General features: G+C 38.7%; 2 protein-coding genes across 5 annotated transcripts in view; one reads left to right on the forward strand and one right to left on the reverse strand.

Moving 5' to 3' along the window:
* The first annotated feature begins 565 nt into the window (after positions 1-565).
* LOC109858232 (la protein homolog) lies at positions 566-4419 on the forward strand. 3 transcript variants are annotated; one of them, XM_020435296.1, is made up of 8 exons: positions 566-645; positions 742-960; positions 1133-1486; positions 1560-1705; positions 1808-1886; positions 2103-2348; positions 2939-3071; positions 3382-4419. In XM_020435296.1, the coding sequence occupies exons 1-8, from the start codon at positions 643-645 to the stop codon at positions 3453-3455; spliced, it is 1254 nt and encodes a 417-aa protein (XP_020290885.1). In that variant the 5' UTR covers positions 566-642; the 3' UTR covers positions 3456-4419. The 3 variants fall into 3 exon arrangements, with proteins under 3 accessions (XP_020290885.1, XP_020290887.1, XP_020290886.1); XM_020435298.1 differs by having other exon boundaries at positions 577-636; XM_020435297.1 differs by having other exon boundaries at positions 597-960.
* Positions 4420-4507: 88 nt separating this feature from the next.
* LOC109858231 (neuroligin-1-like) overlaps positions 4508-26719 on the reverse strand; it is a 32601-nt gene continuing 10389 nt past the window's right edge. The window contains exons 3-9 of one of the 2 annotated variants that reach the window (XM_020435294.1): positions 23343-23495; positions 22109-22309; positions 11790-11982; positions 10286-10730; positions 8291-8564; positions 7739-7885; positions 4508-7638 (exon numbers count right to left, since the gene is read on the reverse strand). In XM_020435294.1, the coding sequence (XP_020290883.1) occupies positions 6995-7638; positions 7739-7885; positions 8291-8564; positions 10286-10730; positions 11790-11982; positions 22109-22309; positions 23343-23495 (2057 nt within the window). In that variant the 3' untranslated portion in view covers positions 4508-6994. Of the gene's footprint in view, positions 7639-7738; positions 7886-8290; positions 8583-10285; positions 10731-11789; positions 11983-22108; positions 22310-23342; positions 23496-26719 lie in introns of both variants that reach the window. The other variant, XM_020435295.1, reaches the window with a different exon arrangement.

Consider the following 26719-nt stretch of genomic DNA (forward strand, 5'->3'; position numbering starts at 1 on the left):
TCAGTTCCACAAGATCTGCTANTTGCGTTTAATGTAGAACGGCCTTTGAGTTCCACTTGTGTGGAAATACGGCTAAAACCAGCGGCTGAAACCGTCGGAAGAAATTACACTGGCATGGCCGCTCTTAGGGCGACGTCCCATTGAGCGGAAATCTATAGCGGAACGTAATGTGCGGAACCAGCTCGACCAATCGTAACCACAGAAAAAGCGAAGGAAAGAAAACGGAATGGCTATAATTGGTCGAGCTGGTTCCGCACATTTCGTTCCGCTATATATTTCCGCTCAATGGGACGTCGCCCTCACGCTTCTCTCTGTTACTACCTTTATTGTAGACTAGCCATTATGTAGATAGATCTTAAAGGTCGTTTTACATTGATCGCAAGCGCAAACGCAAGTGTTAAATCTCGTAGAATTGACCAATCACGCTGGTTAATTGGCTGATTTGATCAATGCGATTAGTCAATTCTACCAGACCTGTTTTTTGCGTTTGCGCTTGCAATCAATGTAGAACAGGCTTAATGCAATTGTTCGATTTGTCCACAGAATGTAGAACAGGCTTAAAAGCAGCCTTATCTATGAATTGTTCTGCATGCTGCATAATTCTTACTTCCATTTTCGACGCAATACGAGAAGCACGTGTGTATGGTATTCGGTTATCTTGGTTTTGTAATAAAAGATTTAAAATTTAGAAGTAGAAAACACTACTTTTGAGATAAGAGTGCATTAATATTGCTTCTATAGATAAATAGAACTATTATAGCCATGGAGAATGGTCAAGAAAAACCAAATGATAACTCAAATGGCGATATTGTTGACGAAGGTAAGAACATTGAGCCGACTACTAACAACTCAACTAAAGAAATCACGGAAGAGCCAACAGAAAACCTAGTAGAACAGTTGAAACAACCGTTAGAAGAAGCGTCAGAGGAGCTGTTGGAAAAGATCAGAGATCAAATAGAGGTATTTTATATTTTCATAAAAAATGTGATGTTTTCTGTGGTCTTTATAACTAAAAAAAAGGGGGAAAAGAGAGGGATAGAAGGGAAAGAGAGAAAGAGAATGTGACCTTTGTAAAAAGTTACAGTGGTACTAGGAAAATAATATTTTTATTTTGATTTTTTTATTTTTATAGTATTACTTTGGTGATCTCAATATGCAGAAAGATAAATTTCTTATTTCGCAATCAAAGTTGAATGATGGTTGGATTCCAATGACCGTTATGTTAAACTTCAAACAACTAGCTGCTCTCAGCAAAAATAGTGATGTAATTCTGAAAGCTCTGGAGTCAAGTGATTTAATAGAGATTTCAGAAGATAAGAAAAGTATTAGACGCTCACCAAAATATCCATTACCAGAATATGATGAAGAGTATAAAAAAGCTCAAGAAGCCAGAACAGTTTATGTCAAGGGATTTCCATTGACTGGTATGACTATGGATAAGTTGAAAGAATTTATTAAGCCATACAAACCATTTGAAGGAATTATTGTAAGTATATTTATCTAAGATAAATATTAAACATCATTACAAACATTATTTATTTGATTTTCTTGTTTCACAGATGAGAAAATACCTAGACAACAAAGATAAAGTTCTTAAGTTCAAGGGTTCTATTTATGTTCTGTTTAAAACAGTAGATGATGCAAAAGCTTTCATGGAGATAGAGTCTATAAAATATGAAGATACAGAGCTAATAAGAAAGTGGTCGTAAGTAACAATGTTGAATTAATAGCACAAATTTTTATACTCTTTATATTTTTTAATTACTTTAATTACTTATTATAATATAATTTTAATTTTTTTGCACAGTGCTGATTATTCTATAGAAAAAAAAGCTGAAAAGGGTGAACAAAGAAAAAAGAAAGATAAGTTGAAAAATAAAGTAACTGTAAGTATTGTTTAAGTTAAAGAAGTTTAGATGTTTTTTATGATTAAATATTAGTGTAAAAGAACAAATTCTATAATTAAAAAAGATTTGTTTTACAATTTTTTAAATAAAATATTTTTTATACACTGGTATCTGTATATTTGGCTCTAATTGGTCAGTATCTTCACAAAGAAAATTTATAATATTAAAGATATTTATAACATGCGTTTTTTCCAGCGAGATGAAGAAGAAACAGATCAAACATCTGAAGAAGCAAACAGCTACAAATTACCAAAAGGTTCAGTTATCTATTTTTCTGGTGTTCCTAATACATGTACAAGGGAAAATATTAAAGCGTGCTTAGACCAATATGATGCTGATATTGCTTACATTGATTTTCAAAGAGGACTTACAGAAGGATGGGTCCGTCTGCAGGGTGAAAATGCAGCCAAACCTTTAATAGAAAAGACAAATGGAGGCAAGGTTAGAAAGATAGTACACACACGTAGTAGTAGTGGTAGTAGTAAGCAGTAGTAGTAGTAGTAAGCAGATAAGATTGTATAGTCCCAGACCACATAGGCTATCAAAGAGGCTATAAATTTCCAATGTGTGAATATTATTACGGAGCGATGAGAAATGAATTTGGTACATCAGCTGGCTCCGCATCTTAGAAGCTGCGTTAAAACTTTCCACTGAAACTACTGAATATCAGCACTGTCGATACTGAACAGTGAAATGAACGCTTGTTTTGACACCTTGAAGCTATTTTGTTGTAGTTTTTTGCTCTTTCTTTATGGAAAGCAAGATTAAAAATTTGGTACTATTTACTTCACCGTCGTAGTAACGGCGCCGATGCTCATAAGCCACTCTTCCGTTTTTTTCTTTTTTTTTCATGATGGACTTTGAATTTCTAATGTGGCAAAATTCAAACCTGACACTGTGCTTAGGTTTACTATGCTAAGACTGATTCACCACTCTCTCGTCTCTTATACACGCATTCACAAAGTGTTTAGAAAATTCTATAAGAACATTACAAAAACATTTTCATTAACATTTTTAATTTTCATTTGTAGCTTTTGATTGGCGATACTGAAGTTACTTGTAAGATTCTGGATGGCGAAGAAGAAAATAAGTATCTTACTAAAGTGGCGGAAGAAATAGCAGCTTCTAAGAATAAATTTAAATCGAAACGGGGCGGTAAAAAAGGTAAGAAAATTGCTTAGAACTTTACAAATATTACAATTATTAATTAAAGACACATATTTTTATATATTTTAATTTCTTATATGTGTATATCTTACTTTCTTTTACGTTAAATAAGTAGATTTTTGATGAACTAACTGTACATATCTATTTATAATGATGTTTTTGCCATGCTAATACTGAGGAATCATATATACGAAACTCGTATATATGGATTTCAATGAGTTTAACTTTAAACGACTGAATATTAGCAAAATATTTACATAATTTCATTCTTTAAAGTAATACATACTAACAAGCATTCCTGTTAAAGGGCGTAAAGGACAAGGTGCAAAAAAGAGAAGCGGTAGTCCCATTAATACAGTTCCAGCTAAAAAAACCGGATAAGATCGATTCACTGTGGAAACTGTGAAGTTATTTGTCATCATGTTTTGTTTTTGTATTGATAACTTACACAAGAGAGAGAATGGAAGAGTTATTCTTGATTACAACTAATTCATTGCGTCAAAGACCAATATTTAGAGATATGAGTTGTATTTTATTTTTATTATTTCATATCGATTGATGTATTTTACATCATCTTGATGTATAATATTTACTACGTGCACTTTGTGGATAAAAATTTAGTAAACCAAGTTTAGTGAACTTGATAAAAGTTCGCACATATGAACGTGTCAAAATATAATTATATTTTGGAAAATATAATTTCGCTTACATTTGCTACCCTTGACTAATTATAGTTAACAATTACGCTGCTTTGGTCATATAATCTGTAATTGATATGATATGATTTTGATTTATTGTATGAAAGTTATGTAAGAATCACTCTGTTCAGAAGTTTACTTATAATTTGATATACCTATATAATTTCACTATATAAATTTGATACAATATAATTGATAAATGAAAATCACATATATTTTTACAAATTGGCATTTTATTTTGTTGTACAGTGAAATTTACAAATTGGTTTCTAACATGTATTTGGATTTCACTGCTATCTTATGTGTGTATCGATACTATCTTCACGCAAGTATCACAACGTGTTGTCAAAAATCATACTGTGTGTGTTTTTTCGCGGACAAAATTTGGAAAAATTAAATAAATTTGTGTGTGTGTGTGTGTGTGTGTGCGTGTGCGTGTGTGTGCGCGCGCGCGCGTGTGTGTGTGTGACGTATGTACGTATATTTAAGATTATCAATAACATACGATTTTACGTGACACCGAGTCCGTGTATATTACGCTACATAGTTGATTACAGTTTTATATTGAACGTATTAATACGAATTTATAATTTTTATGCGTCCGAAGAATCTCGTACATATTTGATTAAATAAATCTTATTAATTTAGACAGTCTTTTAATTTTTGACTGATCTTAAAACTGACTTATTCTAGCTGGAAAAGATTTCGAGATTTTTGTTCTGTGTAGAATAACACCTAAAATTGTTAGAAAATTCAGTCCTTATAAGCGTTTTACCTGTTATTATATCACGAGTGACTTTCAGGCTTATGATCTTATAATTTTAGGAAATATAAACAAGGTGTTCTTTGGCAATTTCTTCATATAAATCCAACAAAGATTTTTGTTTTTTATAATATTGTGCAGAGAATTCTTGTTTCGTTCGACGCTACTGTGATGATGTTTTGAAAACCGCGTCTCATTTTCTCTCGTGAATCGATTTAGCACACAACGACAAAGATAACTCTCAAAACTTAATATCCGTGTGAAGTCTGATGGTGCAATGTCATGAATATTAATTTGAGATTAAAGACTTTCTACAAAGACAAAATGTATCTCTGCAAATATGAGCACAATCTCTTAGGATACTTGGTCGTAGAAGAGAGAACTCTATACATAACAGTTTCAGCAGCTTTAACTTTAAGAGAAATTACTTTGTCTGTTTTGTTGTTATGTTTTTAAGCAGATATTCGATCTCAACTTTTGAAGTGGTCATCTTTGAATGACTATTTAATATTGTTCATAAACTTAGCTTCAGAAGAATATTCAGTCATTTTCTTCAACAAGCAGGCTCTTGTCAATGTGTTTATACATCTGGATTTTAACACAAACAATTCTTGAAATCAAACATTTTCGTCACAATCTACAAAGACAAAAGATGTAATTGTATATTTTTTTAATAACAAAAACAAAATACAAAGATATATATATATATATGTTTAAGTTCTCAATTCAATGTATTTAATCATGTTTGTTTCTTGATGTTGTACTTTAACAATATTTGTATAAATTCGTATACAGCGATTCATTGAGATGGAAAATATTTATGATCTGTCAAGGTGAGAGGAAGTCTCGAGATTCGCATTCGAAAAACGTAGAGGAAAAGTGTGTGTTTTACGAGCGCCTTTATTATATGACCAAGAGTTTTATCTCGCGGCAATACTTATTACTGTTCGATTATTCTCTATGAGAAGACTACTTAGAGAACACTTAGCGAATCTGAGTCCGCCCTCTGGGGAGTCAACTCACTATTCGTAGTTGATCCGATCTACAGTTTTATAGACGGTTGCCAAACGCGATTGTACGTTTCGCGCGACAAGTAACGCAATTGGAGAGAATCGCGCTTTCTGTCCGAATAAACTTTGAAACTCGCTGTTGAGCTGTCCTTGACAAGATCGGAATTACTCGCTTCGAAGAATGCAGTTCCGAATAGCTCGCAACAGCTAGTCTTACAAAAGCAGGAACAAGAGTGCACTTTCACTTACGGGCGAAGCTTTTGTACGCCGCTGTCGTCGTTTCACTCACGAATATCGGACGATGTTATTGCGTCCGATTCGTTTGATCCACGTTTCGAGTCGAGTGTCTCTTCCTTCCAATCGATGCTTCACAAAGCAGTAAACGAGACGATGGTATGCATTTGTGTAAGTGACGTCGGTATTCGGACTGTTGTCAAGTGTGCGATCTCTCAAATCAGAGTCGTCGGAAATGATCGCACATTGATCCGCATACGGTATTATTACGCGGATCTATGTAATTGCGTTTTAGCGGAAATAATTCTCGAGTCCATGTATCGTGTGAAATTTAATTACACGCGCTTTCCAATAATTTTTCGATAAGCGCCCTTCTTTATGACATCGAAGATATCGACACGTTTCCTTTACGTGCTGCAATGATACTTAAGGCCACCTATATATTTTCCGCGGTCTCTGAAAAAAGTCTCCGAAGTTATTCCAATGAATTAAATAACTAGGAAACGTTTACATGTATCGACATCTTTGTGAGTTATAACAAAACTTCCTTGAACACACACACAGGATATTTTTTGAGCACCTGGGACATACATTTAACACGGTTCTCGCATAATTATGATTCGTGTATACCTTGACACTCTCAATCACCATATTTTACTAGAAACAGCAGAGAATATCACGCTTTCTTAAAAGTAGCAACTACGTACATTGCACGTATCTAATATAGTAGTAACAATCACGTGCGATCTTACATTTTTACCGGTGGAAAAAATCCAGTCACAGTGTCACTTGAGTAGCAACATTCAGCCAGTAATAACAGTCCAGTAGTGCGAGCTCGTTTATGACCTGCCGTACCGCGAACCTGCGCCGTAAGTAGTAATGGTCGACATTAATAGCCGATTTCCGATAGTAAAACTACGATCAGACATGTAATCCCAATACTAACAGTTTGGAATATCCAAAGCTACAATTCGCACGCACAACGGACACCGTAAAAGACCCATTACGAATTTTTTCCGCTAATTATCTTTAAAGTTACACATTTGTGATAATCGCAATGAATAAACGAGAGAAAGTTCTTTCGATTGGTCGGCATTGTCTGACGCTCGAACAAAAAAAAATTATTCAGAATCTAGACTCCGCAGTAACCTTGTCTGCGTCCATAAAAGTCACCCGCTTTGTTCGCACGTTGCCCTCCGGGGGCAACCCCTAATGCTATACGGATATCTCTTGTATCTGCACACGTTTTTTGATGGTATTGGTGCTTCCGGCAGTGGTGCTGAGAGAACTGGTGGTTCTAGCGGGCGGTTTCGGCGGTATTGACTCTTTGTGAAGAGTACTGGTCCCATGACCGGATCTGGGCTCTTTCTTGTTTGACTGCTCGCCGTCTTGGCCGTCCTGAGACTGCGCGAACTGTTGTTCCTGAATGGAAGGACTTCTCGCAAGGGTTGTGTATGAAGGTGGTGGTTCCTGAGGTCGTGGACTGTCGGTAGTCTTCATGGACGTTCTCGTGGTCATCGGCAGGGATTCCTGTCCGTTTGGTCGGCATTCCATGGCAGCGCGTTTCTTGTCGCGATCTCGTTGATAATAAATTCCGGCGAAAATCAGCATATTTAGTACCAACAAAATGCAGCCGACGCCCACGGTAATTGCCAGCGCGGTAGTCGTGCTATAATAGTGACGAGATGCCAATCTCTGTAGCAGTTCGGCGTCGTCCTCGGAATCATCCAGGATCGGAGTGATGTCCTCGATGAGACTGTCATCGCCCGTGGACGTGGTACAGGCAGTGGTGGAGGAAGAGCTGGTCCGTGTTGTGCCTGTCAGCGGCAGTGGCGTGTACCATTCATCCCGAACTGGACCTGATAATAATAGAAATGAGAGAGATTCATTGACTAATATATATATATCAATCAAGAAAATTGAGAATCAAATTTTTCGCACGACAAAACATGATCGTACCTGCATAATAATGATCACCTCGTTCCCGAAAATGATGATGCCGCATGGAAACGTCATCGTCACCAGGACGATGAAGCTGTGGTATCAAGTTAAGCCATACCGCCATTTTGTGGCCACGATAGTGACTTTTCATCTTTGGTTTTAATGCTGAAATAAATATTTCTTATTAAACGTGTGTTTTTGTGCTAGTCATATATTCATTATAATAATTTATATATAAAGGATTTATATAATTACGATTAAGCGCGCTATAACATCGGTTGCATAATTATTCTCAGAAAATATGTTTGTTTTTAGTGTAAAGTATCTACGTTTCATATAATTAAACTTTTAAAAGAACTTTTAAAAGAAGCATTGAGATAGTACCGCGGACGGTACGTTGAACTGTACACACTAAAACTTTCGCTGAAACTTAATAGGAAATTTAAAAACAAGAAGCGATATTTTTTTTCTGCAAAAAACCACGCAAACAAAACATTGTAGAAATTAAATTGATCAAAAACACGAATCAAGAAAGAAAAAGAATTTGTTATCCCAAGCTTAACGTTTTACCTATTGTGAGATACTGCTGAGAACCAGTCTCATATTGTTCCCATGTGAGACCGCGGAATCGCGTCTTCTCCTTCGGTGTACCATAGTCAACCGACTCGATCTTGTGCGGCTCGTTCGGATTGCCGGTCTTGGCAAAATTGGTGAAGAACGTGAGGACAGCTTCCGCAACGCCCTGATCTTGTCGGGAATAATTTCGCGGGAAGAAAGCCCCTCCCGCCACAAGCGGCAGTCCGAAAATATACGGTACGTCTTCGCCACGAACGCTTCCCAGCCGCTGCAACGAGGTTTCCCACTCATGGGAATATCAACGATATTAATTGTAGTAGTCGCGTTTAATTCTTTACGTATGTTTCGACAAGTGCGAGTTATTTTAATTTACAATTGCGATTAAATTTGCATAGTTTATTGTTGTAAATGTGTTTTATTTATTAATTAAATAGTGATATATTAATTATTAGTCACACTGGTTGTTGCAAAGAGAGAGAGAGAGAGAGAGAGAGAATCCTATATATCATTAATTAATAAACTCGACGGTTAGGAATGCGCGTAAACAATGTTCCAAACGCATTTTCCGGTGTATTGTCCATGATGCACCAAAAGCAGCAAAATTCTCTATCATGTCTGGGCGGTGATTTTGTTTTGTTGTTTGGGTGATATTTCGCGTTAATCCCAACTTTGTATTGGCACGCGCGAAATTTGACAGAAAGAAAGAACGACACACGAGATGATCGCGAAACTTTTCGATATTAACAATTCAAATAAAATTTCTCGCATGTGCATTTTCTGTAATGTTCTTGATATTGTTTTCTCAACTTGAACAATTATTTTCGATATACAACGTATACGACGATCTGTCTAATAACTCGCGTATAATTTCTACACGCGTTTCCTTCCAAATACCGTAATAAAGATATCGCGCAATTTCTGCACTCTCTTGCCGTGAGATATCCGGAGATTTCGCGATACCTTTAAGTTTACCGCGTAGCGCAATTACGACCGATCTCTCTTTGCCCCCGCTAAATTGAAAACGTCAATCTGTTTTTCTCCGTCGCGGACTTAATGCACCGGTTGGTGCGCAGCGCGCCACCTTACAAATTGGCCGATATAACAATTTCTTTCTTGTCCCTCCCCGCCCTCCGATATTATTATGTCAGCCGTGACAAATCTCCGTCATTCCCGAGACAAAATGCGAACACGGCACGCCCAGGTTGCCCGAGGCGTTTTATTAAATCAGTGTCTTCATCGTGAAGTCATGACCAGCGGTTACCGGCGAGTATAGATCGAGCGCGAAGCTTCGGAGTGAGACGGATGAGATACGAGGACGTGTCAGGAAGGAGCTGAACGGGTTGCTTCCTTAACTGAGAGTGCCGGCGGACTCTACTACTAGGTGTCGAGGGCGAGCGTTAGTCTCTCTTTGGGGGACGTCAAGTTAATGGAGTTAACTCCGACTTAAGCAGCGTCTCTACCTCCTCCGCTTGCTCGCTCCTCCCCGGCTTTCGCCGTTAGAAGCGCGCAAGCGAGGTCATATCGTTTCACGATGGAGAAAAATTGACGCCCCGCGCTCGCCTCGAGTGTTTCCGTATCGACAAGGCTAAATTGCGCAGTCTCTTAGTCGAGTCTCTATATTTTTTATCCTCGCGAAGACACGTGCTGCGAGAAATAAAATTGCTCGTCCGTTCCGAAAACTTGTTTTTTTTTTTTTTTATTTCTTACGTATATCGCAACAGTTTGAACGGAATTTCTTTTATTTCGGATTAATATAAAAACAAACAAACAAATAACAATTCAGTTCTAACAAAGACAAGAAATTTATATTTTTCTTCTTAATCGTTAAATAGTTTATATCATTACTTAGACTAGAACTGCGTCGCGAAAAATTTACTACTTTTTGGAACAAAGAGCTGCTATTCTAAATTACTTAGTGCTCAAGAAGGTTCTAGTAAAAGTTTCGCAAACTTCGTTACTACGGTGATAATAAGCTGTCAGGGATCTTACCTGCAGATAGCCGTTCTCCTTGGTCTGATGATTGAAGTGATAAAAATATGTCTTGGCGCCGCGTCGAGCGTGGTAGAAAGCGATTCTCATGAGGGGCGCGACCGTGTGACCATCGCTCAACGCCTCCATGGTCGAGTCTCTTATTATGATGGGATGGAGCACCGGTTTGTCCCAGTCCGTGTACTCGTTTCGCACCGCCGAGAAGATCTCGTTCAAGTGATAGACGTAAGCGTTGCGAATGAAGGTGCGCAGAATGCGATTCCGATGATCCTCTTCAAAGCCGAACTGTATGTCGTTGGCGTTGAAATCGAGATTTGATTCGGTTGTCGAGACGCCCAGAATTAACGGCACCTTGATGAAAGCGTCGCTCGCACGCTCCATGTCCAAACCCGGATCGGGATTGTTTTGATCGACCGGCAGACCAGGCCCGATGCGGGGCACGAATCTACGGAAAGATCCGCGCAAAGACACACCGTCGCATAAAACGAGCATCGTGGCGATAAATCGATATAACAACGGCATTAAATCAATAAAGCGAGAGCTATTATAAACCGTATCTACGATCCAACGATAATCGGATAATAATTTAGCGCGAGCGCGTGATTATCCTATACTTGGTAGTATCGCAGCTTCATTTAAACCTCACGGTAAATATATTCAGCGTGAATGCGCTGCCAGGCTTCACGTTAATCCTACGATTAATTGCGCATAATACAAGTTTCGATAGAGCCCCTGAGAGTTAGTTGTGTGTGAAAGATTTCGCGAGTTTCCAGAGTTTCTCGTTCTTAATTGCATCTTTTTGCGAAAGAGTGAATTTCTTTTCCGATTGCGACTGCGAATTTCAATTGACAAAAATTACGCGAATTTTTAAAAAGTGCACGCGAAAGGTTTTTTATATTCACACACAGACAAACAAATCGTTTTAAATCGTGCAATTATTACAACGTAAACTGCTTCAATTAAACTTGCATGTTTTAATCACGTGTGTTTTTGTGAAAGTATAAACGTTTGATGTGTGTGTGTGTGAGTAATAATTCGTAGAATAAAAAAATTGCATAAGCTTTAAAATCGTTTGTGCGCTTTATAAATTTACTGCGCGAATTTGACATTTGAGTTTATCGTAATTTATTATATAACCGTGAATCCACGTAAAATTATGACAAATTTGTAAGCGCAGTAATTGCAGCTGCGTTTGTCAGATGTCATTTTTTAACATATCAATCATATCGCCTGCATTTTTTACGCTTTCACGTTTTCCACTTTTCATCGAAATGCATAACTCCAATATTCAAACGATGAATATGAATCCCACGATGTACGTGCGCTGCAAACGCGAGGCAATATTTATTACATCGACATGCTGCCATAAACAAAAAGATAAAAGAGAGATATCAATTCTATCAATTTCAAAATATATGTATAATTGATCACTTTAATTCCTTTGACGATCTTTCGAGTGAGAAAATTACAGAGAGTCCGTTTCAGCCGCTCTCATCGCTCTCACCTGATTTCCGGAAGCTGCGCGCTCATAAGCGTCTTAAGCGGCACTCTTCGAAGACAGTCGGCGATGTCCTCCTCGCCTTCGGTCGCGCATCCCAGCTGTTCGCCGATCTTCGTCCGGAGATCGTTCGGATCGTGCACCGAAGCCCAGGGACTTAGTGCCGAGCCGCTGGATAATACTACACGGTGAAATAATCCTGTCGAGAAGAACAGACGGTTGATGCGATCAGGAACGATCCGGCAACGACAACAACACATGCACGTAAGATCCCTTTGCGACGCTAAGCTCTTGTACGTATATATATATATATATATATATATCTCAAATATGCGCAGCAAATACGGTAGGATATCATCAGCTTCCGGTCGATCGAGCGGAAGCGATGAGCCCGACGGGAGTTATCCCAAAACGGTTATTATCCTCGCATGGATAATTAGAGGCGGACACGTAAATATGATCGCGCTCCGTCCTCCCTCTGTGCTCGATATTGTTTTTCATGCGGGGACGCTGAAAATCAACGTGCGCGCACATACGATTGCCAAACGATTAAAAACTCTTATACCGCGGTTAAACAAGTCGTTATGACGACTATGAATAATTTTTCGATATCCGATCGACTGTGAACGGAACATTTCCTAGACAGATATATAATTAACATCGAACAAGCACCGATGCAAACGAGCACCGACGCAACGAGCACCGATGTGATCGGCTTGCAACGAGTAAACCAGGGAAAATCACGCCGTCCGTGGAAAATTCATGCTAATTGAAAAGGACACTCTACGAAACTTAATTAATCAGCTCGCTTTTAATGAACTGCAATTTTATGACGTAACGCGGTAAAATGTGTTCTAGCGGCTATATCGCGATATGCTCGGCGATATAAGCGCATCGCGTATTCCGGTTTCGAGCGAGAAAATCATATTCGCCGGCACAAACATTTATGCTGACGCTAAAGTCGTTTATCGAACGTCACTGGTTTCTTTATGATAATCGCTGTTTCGAATGCAAACATCGCGCGCAACGCCCGTTCTCTCGTCCCGTGGCGATGAGAAATATTACGCAATATGTGTCCAACATAAACATTCGTGTATCATTGATGCCCGGTACAAATATTTGTATTTTATGACTTTACGTACTCGGGAGTCGAGCGCGCGCGCGCGCGGGTTCTGCACGCATGTTTAATTTCTCGAAAGTAATATTCGCTCGCGCGGCGTTTGTTGTTGCGATATAAATCGCAATCTGAGCAACATTAAACGCGCTGGTCGTGAAATTTTTCAGCCGACGGCGTTTTATTATTCACATTTTTTTTTTTGTTAAAAACAGAAAAAATGTTCAATCAAACAAACGAGGCTCATAAAACTGCAACTAACATTTTTTTGTGTCAGTGTTTTCTACGCGAACAGATCGAATTCAATAATAGATCCGGCAATTCTAAAATAGCTCGCGTCGTATAGCTATACCCGGACGTATAATATTCTTTCTCTTTCTGTTTATATTGCAAATATACCATGTGAACATATTACCATATCGAAATATTATTATTGCTCCGTTGGTATTCATAGCGAGACGCTCGTTTGCCAACTACTTAGGAAACATCACCTCATTATATTAAGTCGGTTCGCCGCGACCGACCGACAGCGGCACTATTCCAAAACAGCGAATCGCGGATGCGTTTAACGCGAAGATTCTGCTGCCAACGAGCCGTAAAACCGGGAAAGAAGTTGCGAAAGAAGCACGCGGAAGAGCGAGTACTCGTCGTAGTGTCATATGGCCGTAGTTTCATTTCCGGCGACGGTGCACTCGGCGTGTATGCGGTGACCCGAGGCTGCTCCTTCTGGCTGCTTTATCGCTATTATTATTAAGAGGTGCCGCCTGATGCGCGCCCAACCTCTCTCTGGAGCATTGCCAATGGCGCGCGATATGTTGCGCGATACGTCGCGCGTCGCACGTACATATATCGTGAGCGCGAGTCCGGGAAGGGAAATTTAAATATTATTACTACACTTTTTTAAATATTATTATTACACTTGTTCGCGGAAAATCCTGTGTGGTTAGTCTTAAATCAATTTCATTTTTAAACTAGTTATGTTTTCTTCAACAATTTTGAAAAAAATCGGATTTTAATTTGTTTGTCATGTATTTTTATATTTCTTTGTGTTTTCGCTCTTCTATTCAATTATTTCTTTCTACATCTAATTTGTTTCTTTCTTGAGAGCGAGAGCGAAGATTCGATTTGCAATAAACGTCACCTTTTTTAACAATCTTTGCGTTCGTCAGTTCTTTTGAAAACTTCCGAAATTTTACTTTAAAGTGTTCCAGCTTACCAAACTGTCAATTATGTACGCACATTCTGTACGGAGATAAGAAATTTTTTAATTTGATGAGAAATTGAATATAGAGCGAAATTACATTTAAGAGAATGTCACGTCATACATATAGAGATTTAATATAATCGGTAATCATCATCATCAATATAGTACTAAAATTATCTCTATAATTCGCTGACGAAGTGTTTGCGTTTTCTCGCTGATCATTCTGTGTAACTGATAGCGAGTGATGGTCGACCAATTACCCCGATCATGGCCATCCTCGTACCAGATACGACGCGGAACGTCCATTTCGCTCGTTCGATGTCGATCACGCTTGTATCGTGCTGTTGATGATAGACATCGGATGCGTTCCTTCCTTTATTTCTGTCGGGCACGTTCATGCGAGAATCATGGCAACGAAGGACTCGATTTATTCGCTCCGATAGCATCGCGTTACCTCCCCTCCCGTTTCCTCCTTCGTGTCACAGATTGACTATTGCACGATTCGATACGTGTACTGATATCCGCGACGGAGACTTCCATTGATCGTGTGTAGCTTTCTACTATATCCGCGCAATTTATTAGCGTTGTTAGATTTAAAAAAGAAAGAAAAGAAAAACAAAAATAAAATTATTTATATGCTATATTAAATTTCTCGAAGACGCGCTTTTTCTCTCTTCAGCGCGTTTTTTTATTTTTTGACAGATACTTATTCGCGACGTCAGGTGAACCAAATTGCGTTCACAGCGGCTGCCAAAATAAGCGACTCGCCGTTACGCTTTCTTTCCTCACCTCGCAATTACTCCATTTTTCACTAGCGATCCGGTGCGACTATTACAGCTTGTACTTTGAAAACGCGTATTAATAAATGTTGCAGGAAGAAATACGGATCGCCATTTCTACAAGTGTCGAGACACAGTCAGGCGACCACCGCGTGCCTTCCATCCCAGAGACGACATTAGTGTCGCCAGGGTTAACGCCCTTAAACTGTCACGTTAAACCGCGATATTTCACCCGGTACTCTGCCTTTCCTCCCTGCTCCCCCTCCCTCCACCCAACCTCTCTGTGCACTCGCTCCCGTCGTTTCGCAACTAGCCTCGTTCCGCCGGCCAGCTACCATAATTTCTCCACAATGTCATGTCCATGATACGTGGATGTCGCGTCGTGTCGATGAAATTTCGGCGACGGCATCGAGGGAGAACCACCCAACTAGCCCTCTACTCGGCAGCTATTTGGTCTCCTTAACGATCTCATCAACCAATAGCGTGATTATCGACTACGTCTCGCAGCAATTCGACCCTGCGTTTGGCTAAAAACGACGAGATCGGTAAATTGACGATGTCCTCGTTGAAAAGAATAACGGTTTCTTCTTTGCGGATAGGACGCGATAAAGAGAAATAAAAGAAAAGTAAAAAGATGGTGCGCGCGCGTGAAGGCGAGACAGGACCGCGGAAATTGTATACTTTTCGTTAGCGAAGCGGCGAAAGATTAAAGGCAAACAAGAAACAGCGGCGCGTGACGGCGGTAATCAGGCCGGCTTACGGTTTACGGGGATGGATTTTCCCAGGTCGCGAGCGCTGGGCATCGAGTGGTTGGCTGGTTGGCTAGCTGGGGCTGATCGTCGTTCAGGAACGCGGTATACCACACCGGTGACCAATCGAGACCTCTCAATGGCCTGTAATGTGCACGTCCGGGATCGTCCGTGCTATACGTACGACTTTAACTCGGATTTTTCTCGGATTTCGCCCATCGAGCCGAATTCTCGTCGGGATTTGGAAAAATTCCGCGCCGATTGTGAAGAAGGGAGAGTTAAATCCAGTTAGATAAATTTGACGAGTCCGCCGCGCAGTATCAAAGGTATCACGGATATGTTCCGCTCATTTTTATGAAAAAAAAAAAAAAAAAAAAACAAAAATGAATCCGCTCGGCTCGTACGAGCGTTTCTCGATTGCGGACGAGAGATAGAGTTTTGTGCAAGATATATTCCGCTCCAGAATTTGAAGATACGAATAATTTTTTTTTCGAGAGTTTGATTTTCCAGTGTTCGTTAAATGTAACACAAGATAACAAATTAAAAAAAAAATGATGTATTTGGTCGAAAGTTTTTTTTCGAAAATTTCGTCGAGAGACTGAAATAAATTGACGTTTTATCATAATACGTCGAGTGATAATAATCTTGCGAATAATTATCGCTGACATCATCTTTTAGAAAAACATCTTTTAAAAAAAACAGTATTTATCTTTGGGAGACGGAGGATTTATACTTATAAAACGTCGTGAAATTTTGTCATAAAAACATTTTTCTTTTCGAGAGGAAAGAAATATGAAAATATTTAATTTTCCTAGAGAAAGCAAAGCATCTCCCGGTTGCACCGGTTGTGCAAGTGCGGCATGAATTTTCATCCAATCCACACAAAGAGAATTTTACTTAGATGACGCGCAAATTATACTTTGAAAGGAAGCGACGCAATATGGCAGTTCTAATTTATTTGCTTCGTTCTTTACGCCTTTACGAGCAGCGGCCTGTGAAACGGAATGTCCGTCTACTTACTTCACGACCTTCCTTTAAGATCGTCGTCGTATCTTTATCGTGCATATTTTCTCTCTCTCTATCTCTCTCCCTCTTTCTCTCTTTCCCCTGTGATAGCCGACATTCCGCATGTAAATTACTTCGCGCGTCTCGTGAAAATTCTATGAACACGTACAGACCTTCGGGAACGTAATACTGATTGAATTAAGTTTAAACATGTAAGCATTGAGGACTCTTGTCGTGCTCGGAAACAGATTGCGCAATATTTTAGCCATCGATCAATTCTGCTTTTTATTAAACTTTTTGTATTTGTAATTTAAAATTCATCGTATCAAATCGTATAAAAAGTGATCAGACTGTTTTAAAAGAGTAAAGTTAAGTGAAATTAGTAACAATTTATTGCCTTGAGCATATAACAGCATTACGTATTTGAGAATCGAATAAGATGTAATGTTTTATACTGATATTGCGAGTTACTAATTCAATAACTTCTCTGGGAAAATTGTTTAATATTGGGCTGGATTGAAATTGTGTATGTTAGTAGCCTATCAAAAAACGATTTTACCGATCATGGAGATGACAGAGTAACACGCCGAAATCAATTCCACACCCGTGCGATCGTACGTGGGACCAATAACGACGTGGTTCTCGAAAATCCGGGAATGGTCTCTATTTCTTCGTTTTTTTTTCTTTTTTTTTTTTTTTTTACGTCACCGAGGCGTTTTTCTCTCCCAGTTATTTTTGTCGGTAACGAACTGCAAAATAGAACGAAGGGGATGTACCGTGCGTAACGGAAGACGGAGGTGGAAACGTTGTTTGGAAGCTATTTTTATGACTTATTGTTATGTGTTGTATTCCATGGGCGCTTGGCTCTTGCCACGCTACACTCTCACGAAACTCGAATCTCGCGGATATACGTGTCTCTCTTTCTCTCTCTCTTTCTCTAATCTTCGTAAAAATATATCAATACTAAAAAACTTTGTAGCTAAATTTTAGAAACTCAACGTATTTGTGGATCGACGACCTTAAAGGACAAAAAATCATTTCCAATTATTTTGCATAAGAATTTATAAATATTGTACAATTTATCGAATTCCGCTTCGTATTCATCTAATAAAGCTTGTGATTCTTCATGTCTCTCCTTCCTCACGAGAGATATAGCCAGGAAAATAAAATATATCTCGTTGAACGGCGCATCTTTATTTCGCGCAAACATCATCCGAAACGCTGGTGATCCTCGAGTCGCCGTGAGATAACCGTGAACGGTCTTATATACGTTTTCTAGGTGCAGCGAATCAGACAATTGCCGGGAATCATACTCGGTTGCCTTCTTGATTACTCACGAAGCCATTCGCTCGTATCTCTCGTTCGTGAGAACCGTCAAACTATCGGAGAAACGGACGGTAAGGTATAGAAAGAGAGAAATAGCTCCAGAAGAAGCAGCGTCGGGGTGTGTGTCTCGAAGTCCAAGGATCTCGGAGAATCTATACAAGCGCACATTATAGAGAGACGCGCGCGCGTGCAAGAGAAGAACATTTCGAGACGTGCTGCACCACTCGGGTCTTCGCTCATAAAAAATTACAGCGAGAGGAAAAACGATAAATCGAGATTGCCTCCTGCGCGCGCTATAAGAAGCTTATTTTTCTTGTCTCTTTCCGAGCGATGATACGTAACGTTGACAGTATTCTCGGGATTGAAGAAAGGAGTAAAGGCAAAGGGGCAAGCCGCGTGTTTTAACCACCTCTGGGGGAATGTCAGAAGTGACTTTCTGAATTACACGAGAAATCGACGTAATACGAAACGTTTATGTCTACGGCGGAGCAATCGGAATTGGTGGTGGAACTGTGCGCGGGGGTCTTCATTTATCATCGGACATCGAAATTCCGCCGTCGAAGGCAGACGAAGCAGCAGCGTTAGCGGCAACGACGACGGCGGCGGAAAAGCAATCGTACACCCTCGACAGTTAGTTCGATATATCGAAGAGAGAGGCGAACCAAAGCGTTTTGCAACTTTTTTACGCAACGCCAGACAAAGCCATTAGCGATCTTCTCTCGTGTAATCGTATCGAATGCAACAAAATACACATTGGGCAAAAAGAAAATTGCGCATTAGCGAATACTCGCAAAAAATCGTCGAAATCGAATCGTAACATTCCAAATTGATTTTGCGTGGTTTTAACGCGCCGCAACCTTAATCCAAAACTTTATTATTATACCACGCGCTATGTTTAATCACCGAACACACATCACGAACGAGATGTAGATATCGTACAATCTCTCGTATAATCTGCACAGGTATATCACAATATATAGAAGTCTATTTAATATTTTCGCACCGGCCGGCCGGCAACTCTCATCGACACTTCTCTATTCATTTCCTCTGTTAACTTTGCACGGCCTAACATCCCAGACCACCGACCACCTCCGCTCGTGTTATTTTATTGAAATATTAAGCTGCCACGTGTATCCATGTGAATCTACTAAAGAAGCTAACGTCTCAACGTTTGTCAAAATAAAACCAAAAATTCTTTTAAAAAATCTATTGTGTTTTAACGATCACTGACCAAATGGTCAGTCAAAATCTTAAAACAAATGTTCCAAAAAATACAACAATTTCTGGAATATATATTTATAATATTTATAATATTTATACATATGTGAAACAATACACGTTACACGTAAACAATTTCAACATTTTTTTACTAACGAATTACAGCTCGGTATATATTTTCGTTGCCGCTGTGCCCATAGCTTCGTTTTGCGCATTTCCTTCTCCTACGAGAGAATATCCTGCCGCTACCTGCAATCTCTGACCGGTGGCAAAAAGTGCAGAATCGCACCTGGTCTCGCGAAAACCACCACGGCAGCGTCGACGTTGGAATCGAAAGAGCGGAAAGTGTGCGGCGAGGGAAAAACCGACGATCACGGCATCCGGGACGCCGAAGAAAAGCAGTTTTCCCGAGGGCTTTTCTGCCCCTCTGGCTTTACCGTTCTGAAACCGGTGCCGGGGCTGAGTCTCGAGAGAAAGGACGGCGTACGGAAGGAATGCACAACTGAGAGCGATGCTCTCTCCTCGAGATGTAAACTGTTTGCGTTGCTTCCGGTACAACCGGAGGTCCGGGAAATAGCCAGACGTTAGAGCGAATCCGGCCGAAAGGAACCCTCTCTCTCTCTCTCTCTCTTCCTGACACATTACTTGTCCTTCGTGTTCTCTTCTTAGCGCTTCGTTCTGCCTGTCTGAGCGGCTATTTACGCTTCTGACTTTTTCTATTGACGCACGAGCGCAATTGACGATGACACACTATTTTTCAAGAATTCGTATCTAAGAAATTCTCCAAAGAAACGAGCACAGTTCTTCAATGTTATATGATTAATTCGTAAACATCAATATTTAAGTTATGCAACACGCATTTTCTCACGTTTAAGTATTTTAAAAAGTTTTTAGTGTATACGGTAAAAAATAAAATGTTAATTTTAACTTGAGTGATCCTCTTGGGACATGTAAAAATGATTAAGGTAACTCATTCGTCATTTGTTACTTATTGACAAACTAGTAATGTTAAGTAATTGATAATTTACATTTATATTTGTTATTTTGACTTTAAGTGTAATGTAAGAGAATACAATAACATATAAAATAATTAAAAATTACACGAAAAAACAAGTTACAATAACTCGTAAGAAATGTAGTTGTTCTTTTTGAAGCACATTTCTTACGAGTTACATGTAACTCGTAAGAAATGTAACTATGTTTCCATATTTTTAATTATTTTATATATTATTATATTCTTGCACTTAAAGTCAAAATAACAAATATATTGTAAATTATCAATTACTTAACATTACTAGTTTGTCAATAAGTAACAAATAACGAATGAGTTACCTTAATCATTTTTACATGTCCCAGGAGGTTCACTCAAGTTAAAATTAACATTTTATTTTTTACTGTGTATATATAATAATAACTATTAATTTTGATTTAAATAAGAGTAGCTATTTTTAGGATAAAAAACTATAAAATATTATATATATGTAAGATAAAAATGTTAGAAAAAAGTGCTAAAGATGTGTTTTACGCTTTTTTTAAAACACTCATTAATATTGTATACAAGCGGTGATTGATCGATTTTCTACAAACGTGTGATATTTCTTGAAAATCTATATTATCGAGGCTGATTACAATTCAAGCAGATAAATTTCGAATGAGAGATACTGACCGTTGATTATACAAAGAGCGCATTGGTATCAGAACAATGTGCCATGCAAGTACTGTTAGTCATAATTTGCCTGATTGGCGCGGAATTAGCATCCAACTATATCACACCGTAATCGCATTCGCGTGTAGATTTATCGCGCGGCGATATATTTACGACGCTTTTAGCGTTTTCCTGCTTTTGTTCCCCCGCGGCTGCGACGTATATCCCGAGATCCATGCATTTTTATTATTGCGCAATTTTGTGCCGCGCTCGCCGCTTGAGCAGCTCCTGCGGGGGAAATATTCTCCGCGCGCGCGCGTGCGCGCCACCTCTAAAGGACAAAAGCTCGGGGAAGCGTTCAATTTCAGCTGGTGTTGTCCGGCGACGATAAAAAAAAAAAAAAAAAAAAAGGAGAAGGCCCGTCTCTCGTTCCCTCATCGAATAAAGTGGAGTCCTGCAATTTGTCACCCCGTGCACGGATCAATGGGTGATGTTTTTTTGAGAGGACGGACCAACCCTTCAGTGGTTGTCTCCTCCACGAGAGACTTTTGCCAACTAATCTCCGGACAATTAATCTACCGAAAGTCCTGCAAATAACGTCTCTACCTCGCTTCTATATCTGAAAGGAACCCTTCCTATTTCTCACTGAACGATTTTCGGCAGTATTATCCATACCCCCGATACGACGGAATCGATCAAAATAATCGCATAACTTTTCTCCGCTTGATCATCTTGAATTTCACGTATGCAATGATGATCCCGACATTATGAATAATAAATTATTTTTCATTGTTCCTTCTGTGTTTCTTTTTGTTATTGCAGTTAAACAACCGTGTTATTAATAACGCTATAGCGGTGTGTTCATGTAAATGTTAGATAAGATATTGGACAGATAAATATTGCTCTCAACACTCGCGGTGTTTATCGCGCGATCGAATTGATTTATTTTATATATTACCACGGTTCATCGTGGCGCGAGAATGACCGATAAACTGTTAAGCCTGGTACAATAGTGGCATTAAGCTGTCAACGGGGGTTGGATAGCCGTACTGAAAGGAACGAAAGCAATATAGCCCGGCGAAGGTATCCATCGATCGGTCGAAATTGAGCGAGACGTGAAAAAGACAAATGCTCTTTTCCGTATCGTAAAATACGTAAATCGCAAGCAGTTTTTCTTTCGTTTTTTTTTTTTTTTTTTATCTCTTTATCGAATAAATAAATTTATTTTTAAAATTCTTTTATGTAAAATATAGTTTTTTGTTTTTAAGTAATTTGTCTCTTTTACCTTTGCTATAAGGCGCGAGTAACACCAGATTCACAAGCGCCGCTCCAGTGTCATGGCCCATTAGAGTCACTCGCTCTGGATCGCCGCCGAAGGCGCCGATGTTTTCACGCACCCAGCGTAGTCCCATCGTAATGTCCTTTAAAGCCAGATTCCCACCGGATCCGCTCGTTCTGTCGGGAAACGGACGAGTCCTCAAGAACCCTGGAAGAAAGCCAAACCGTTTGCAATTCAACGTTCTTTCACCCCTCGTAGATTGGATAATATTGTTTCCTGCTTTATTATATCTTTCTCTCTTTCTTCCTTCGCAACATTCAATTAAATCTCGTGCGAATTTGCCTGACAAAAATCTTGCCATTTTCAGAACAATACAAATAATATTAAAAAAATAATATTTAAAAAATAATATTCCGAATACGAGATCTTCCAAAGATTTTATATAAAAAAACAAATTTAGTAAAAAGCAAAAACTATGCAAGTACAAAAATTTAATTTAACTTTTGTTTTCTTAATTGCAGCAATAGTTGAACGAAGAATGTAAACGTTTGTTACGCTAATAAGTCATAATTCAAGGTAGTTTGGCAAGTAAATAGGTAGAATTGATATTTTCGGACTTGGTAGATTCGCAATAGAGAAGTGCATTTGTGGGTCTTCGAAATGCCAATATTGACTCAAGTATGTAAATAGTCTCTATGGAGTATCTCTCTATTTCGAAACATATACAGCTAGATATAAAGGTAATGATATATCTAGGCTTATATACAAGATATGTATAAATATATATATGATTATTATATATATACGTACATATATATATATATTGTATATAAAAGTAATTTATAAAGAAAAACATAGATTTTGTGTTAATTGCTGGTGACATTGTTTTCACTTCAGAAAAACATAAGAGAGAGATAGTGTTTTATTTAAAAAATAAAAAAAACAAACTTCAATATTTACAACAAATAAATAAGATATTTTGATACGCACAAGTTTTTATTTTTACAAATTAATTACAAAATAAAAAAACATGTATTTCTGAATGTTGAAAATGCTCTAGAAACAAAAGAAACAAAAATTATAAACTAGAATCTGTAACTTACGGCGTAAAATAAGGCAAACGCCATCTGCTCATCTTGGAATTTCTTTATCCGCGATCGTGGAATGTTACGTCAAAGAGTCTGCTTAATGAAAATGCTTTCAGGCATGCAGGATAGCTGATTAAAGCAGCGGCACGTACCTAAAATGCCAAGACGATAGTTGAGAGTGATCACTATGACGTGGCCGGCGCTCGCCAAAACCGATCCGTCGTACAAGTTACCCGATCCCCACTCGAAACTTTCACCGTGCACGTACACCATCACCGCGTACGGCGCCTCCAGTCCTCGAGATCCTGAAAGCAGCAGCAAGCAGCGATATGGTACCTCTGTTCCGCTCTTCCATTTTCTTCGGCGAGTAAACCTCTTATCCGTATAAACCTTTCATTGACAGATCCAGCTTTCTCGTAATACTCGCACGACATTATCGCTTACCAAGCATTATGTTTTCTCGCTTTTATTCTTCGAAAGCGACAGTCGCAAAACATCTGAATTCGTCTAGCGAATTTCAATCATTTCAATGCGTTTTGCGCCTATATAGACGTACATTTTGATTTTCACAAATTTCAATTTAATCATTTTGTAGTTTTGAATGCAGTTTTTCATGAGACTATTAAAAAAAATATTAGACTTCTGTTTCCTCTCTCTTTCTAACTCTACAAAAAATGTTTAACGGCTTCATAAATACAAATTAAAATCGTATAATTAGTCGTCACTTGTCGCTTGAGCAATTGATAGCATGAAATGTAATTTGCGTCAAGAATTCCAAGACTTAGAGTACAAGCGAGAAAGGTCACGCTCTCGAATCGTTGCCGGAGACATGCAATCGTCGCATCGTGATTCGTCGCACGTAACTGCAGCTTCGAGCGGAAAACCACATGGGCGCGTCAAAGGCACTAATTCGCTCCCGAAGAAGACGGATGCCACGGTGCGCTTTTATTAAGTAACTTCGTTCGTCCGCGCTTGCTCGGAGCACATCGATCGATCGTCGTCGTCGTCAGCAGTCGGAAATTTATTTACACACGTCTGCAAGTCGTACAGCGCGATGTAACTTTTTACGCGATCATAGATTTTTTGTCCGAGTGCGTTACACGAACATCGTAAATGGGTTTGCGTTCAAAAATCGGTCCGATAAAACGAATATATATTTTTTTAATGCGCTTGTTTTTTACGGCAAATGTAAAATTTTTACACCGAGAGCGTCGCGTAAGCCGGGATGAAGCGTGAATTAAAACGAGAAGCTTGCTTTAATAAGGCTGTGGGATTATACAGTGCTTTTATAGATTTGTGCGCGCCTCTCTCTTTCTCTCTCTCTCTCTCTCTCTCTTTTAAATCTGACAGCTTTTTCGTGTTAGCGAGTCTTTCAAATTTAGCACATATCTTCTTTCTAGAAAGTCTCTGTGCGCGCGACATGTTTTTTAGCAAAAGATTTTTTAAAATTAAAAGTCGCTTTTAACAATTAATCGTCTTACCAAGTAGTAATTGATAATCTGTAGACAGGCGTTTAATCTATCAGCTGTATGGCAACTAATTAACGTCTGTCTGTTACACGATTTATGCTGCGCTGAATTACTCTGTCTGGCTTGATATCATCCTAAACCACTGTGTGAGAGACCGCTTTGCGCTGCCGAGTTACGCGCGCTCGCAATCATCGTAGTTAGCGTTAGTGATTCAATCGCGCCGCGATCTTACTTTGATTAGCCACTAACTCGTAAAACTCGCCCAATTAGTATCGATCATCTCAACGAGCGTACTCGACATACAGACAGTGTTGCAACCACGTCTCTCCCCGTCTCGATCGATAGTTGCACGTTCTAATACATAGGGCATGCGTTTGCGGATTATTAAGCAGTTCTTACGACGATCATTAATTGCGTTTTAATTGTCGCGCTCGAAAACGAAAGAATATAACCTACCTCACGAGAGATGCAAGTAGACGACGTTTTCATCGTTTTTGCGCGATAAAAAAATTGAAGTTCCTCAATATAGTAGAGAATTCTTTGTTTCAATGGATTGCAATTCTTTGTAACGAAAATTAGATCGAGGGTCGTTCTTTTTCGCAACTTTCTTGCTACCGCTCTCATCTCTGTATTCTCTGTTTCCTCCAGCTCTCGCATAGCTCTCAAGTAATTCTCAGTATCTCTCTTCTTTTTCTCGACCGAGGTTACAGCACAGACTTACGGACGCTCTTTACGTTGCAAATTCGCCTTTATCTTTTGTCGCGCGCGCTTTCCCTTGCAACGCGCGCGACGTAACGCATGCGGCCGCTTTCGAGCTGATACTATCCCGAATAAAGGTACTAATTACTTTAGGACTAATTACTTTAGGAAGCAACTTGTCGCCACGTAATACTGTGCGGACGCATAAATTGCCAACTCCGATAGATGATGCAGTTGAGAATTTCGCTCAAATTACTGATGCCATCCGCTTTTGCAAACTTTACGACCAACACATGTTATTTTCTGTGATGCATAATTTTTACAAACGCGCGATATTAATTGCACTCGCGATTCCGTCAAATGTATAATCTTGACCAAAAACTCCATTTAAAGTTTGTTTTTCCTGCTTACACAGTAAAAAAAAAAATGGTAATTTTAACATTTTTTGCATGTTCCAGGAGGTCCACTCTCTAAATTTTACGTTAAAATATCTCATTCGTTGCGAGTCACTTATTGACAAACTAGTAAAGTCAAATACTTGACACAATACTTCACATTTATATTTGTTATTTTGATTGTAAGCGTGATGTAAAAATAACATATAAAATAATGAAAACTACACAAAACAGTAGTTACAGTAACTCGTAAGAAATATTAATAAAACATTTTAGTTTGTACAATGTGGCCACAGATTTTTAAAATTTTTTTAGTATGTTAAATTGACTTTGAGACATCTAGATTAATTGAAATAATTGTGTTAAAAGCACTTAAACAATATTCCATTTTTAAATGACATGCAAAAAATGTTAATTTGTGAAGTTAACATAAATTTAACACGTGAAAAGATTAAAAAAATAATAACATATCAGTATTATGTTAATTTTACATTGAAGTAATAATCAAAACGTCGTAACACAAGAAAAGTTCTACATTTTGACGCACAATTTTTTACTGTGTATGTTTACAACAAACGAGCGTTTTTATTCAACCGTTAAACGTTACAAATTGTTTTTCTAACAGAGTTTTATAAAGCTTTGTTCGCGTACTGCAAAAAACAACACACATAATACACGTGTTTGTTTTTCACGGGATATATTAATTGGGAATTAATTAAAAGGTGCCATTTTCGTGCAATCAACTGCGTCGCTCAAATTAATGATGATTAGGCGCGAAAAATAAATGAATTATGCAGGTGGTAAAAGTTGAACTTTCATTAGCTGGATATAGAGTAGCTTTACTATCTCTCTTCCCGAGAAAGAAAAGACTTTCATTAAAACTTATTATCCCTTTTATTCTGTCAGAACTAAGAGACTTTATGCGAAGTACTTTAAACGACAATAGAAAAACGTAATTTTGCATTA

This window comes from Pseudomyrmex gracilis, unplaced genomic scaffold, assembly GCF_002006095.1.
Source record: "Pseudomyrmex gracilis isolate BER0280 unplaced genomic scaffold, ASM200609v1 scaffold_193, whole genome shotgun sequence".
NCBI classification, from domain to species: domain Eukaryota; kingdom Metazoa; phylum Arthropoda; class Insecta; order Hymenoptera; family Formicidae; genus Pseudomyrmex; species Pseudomyrmex gracilis.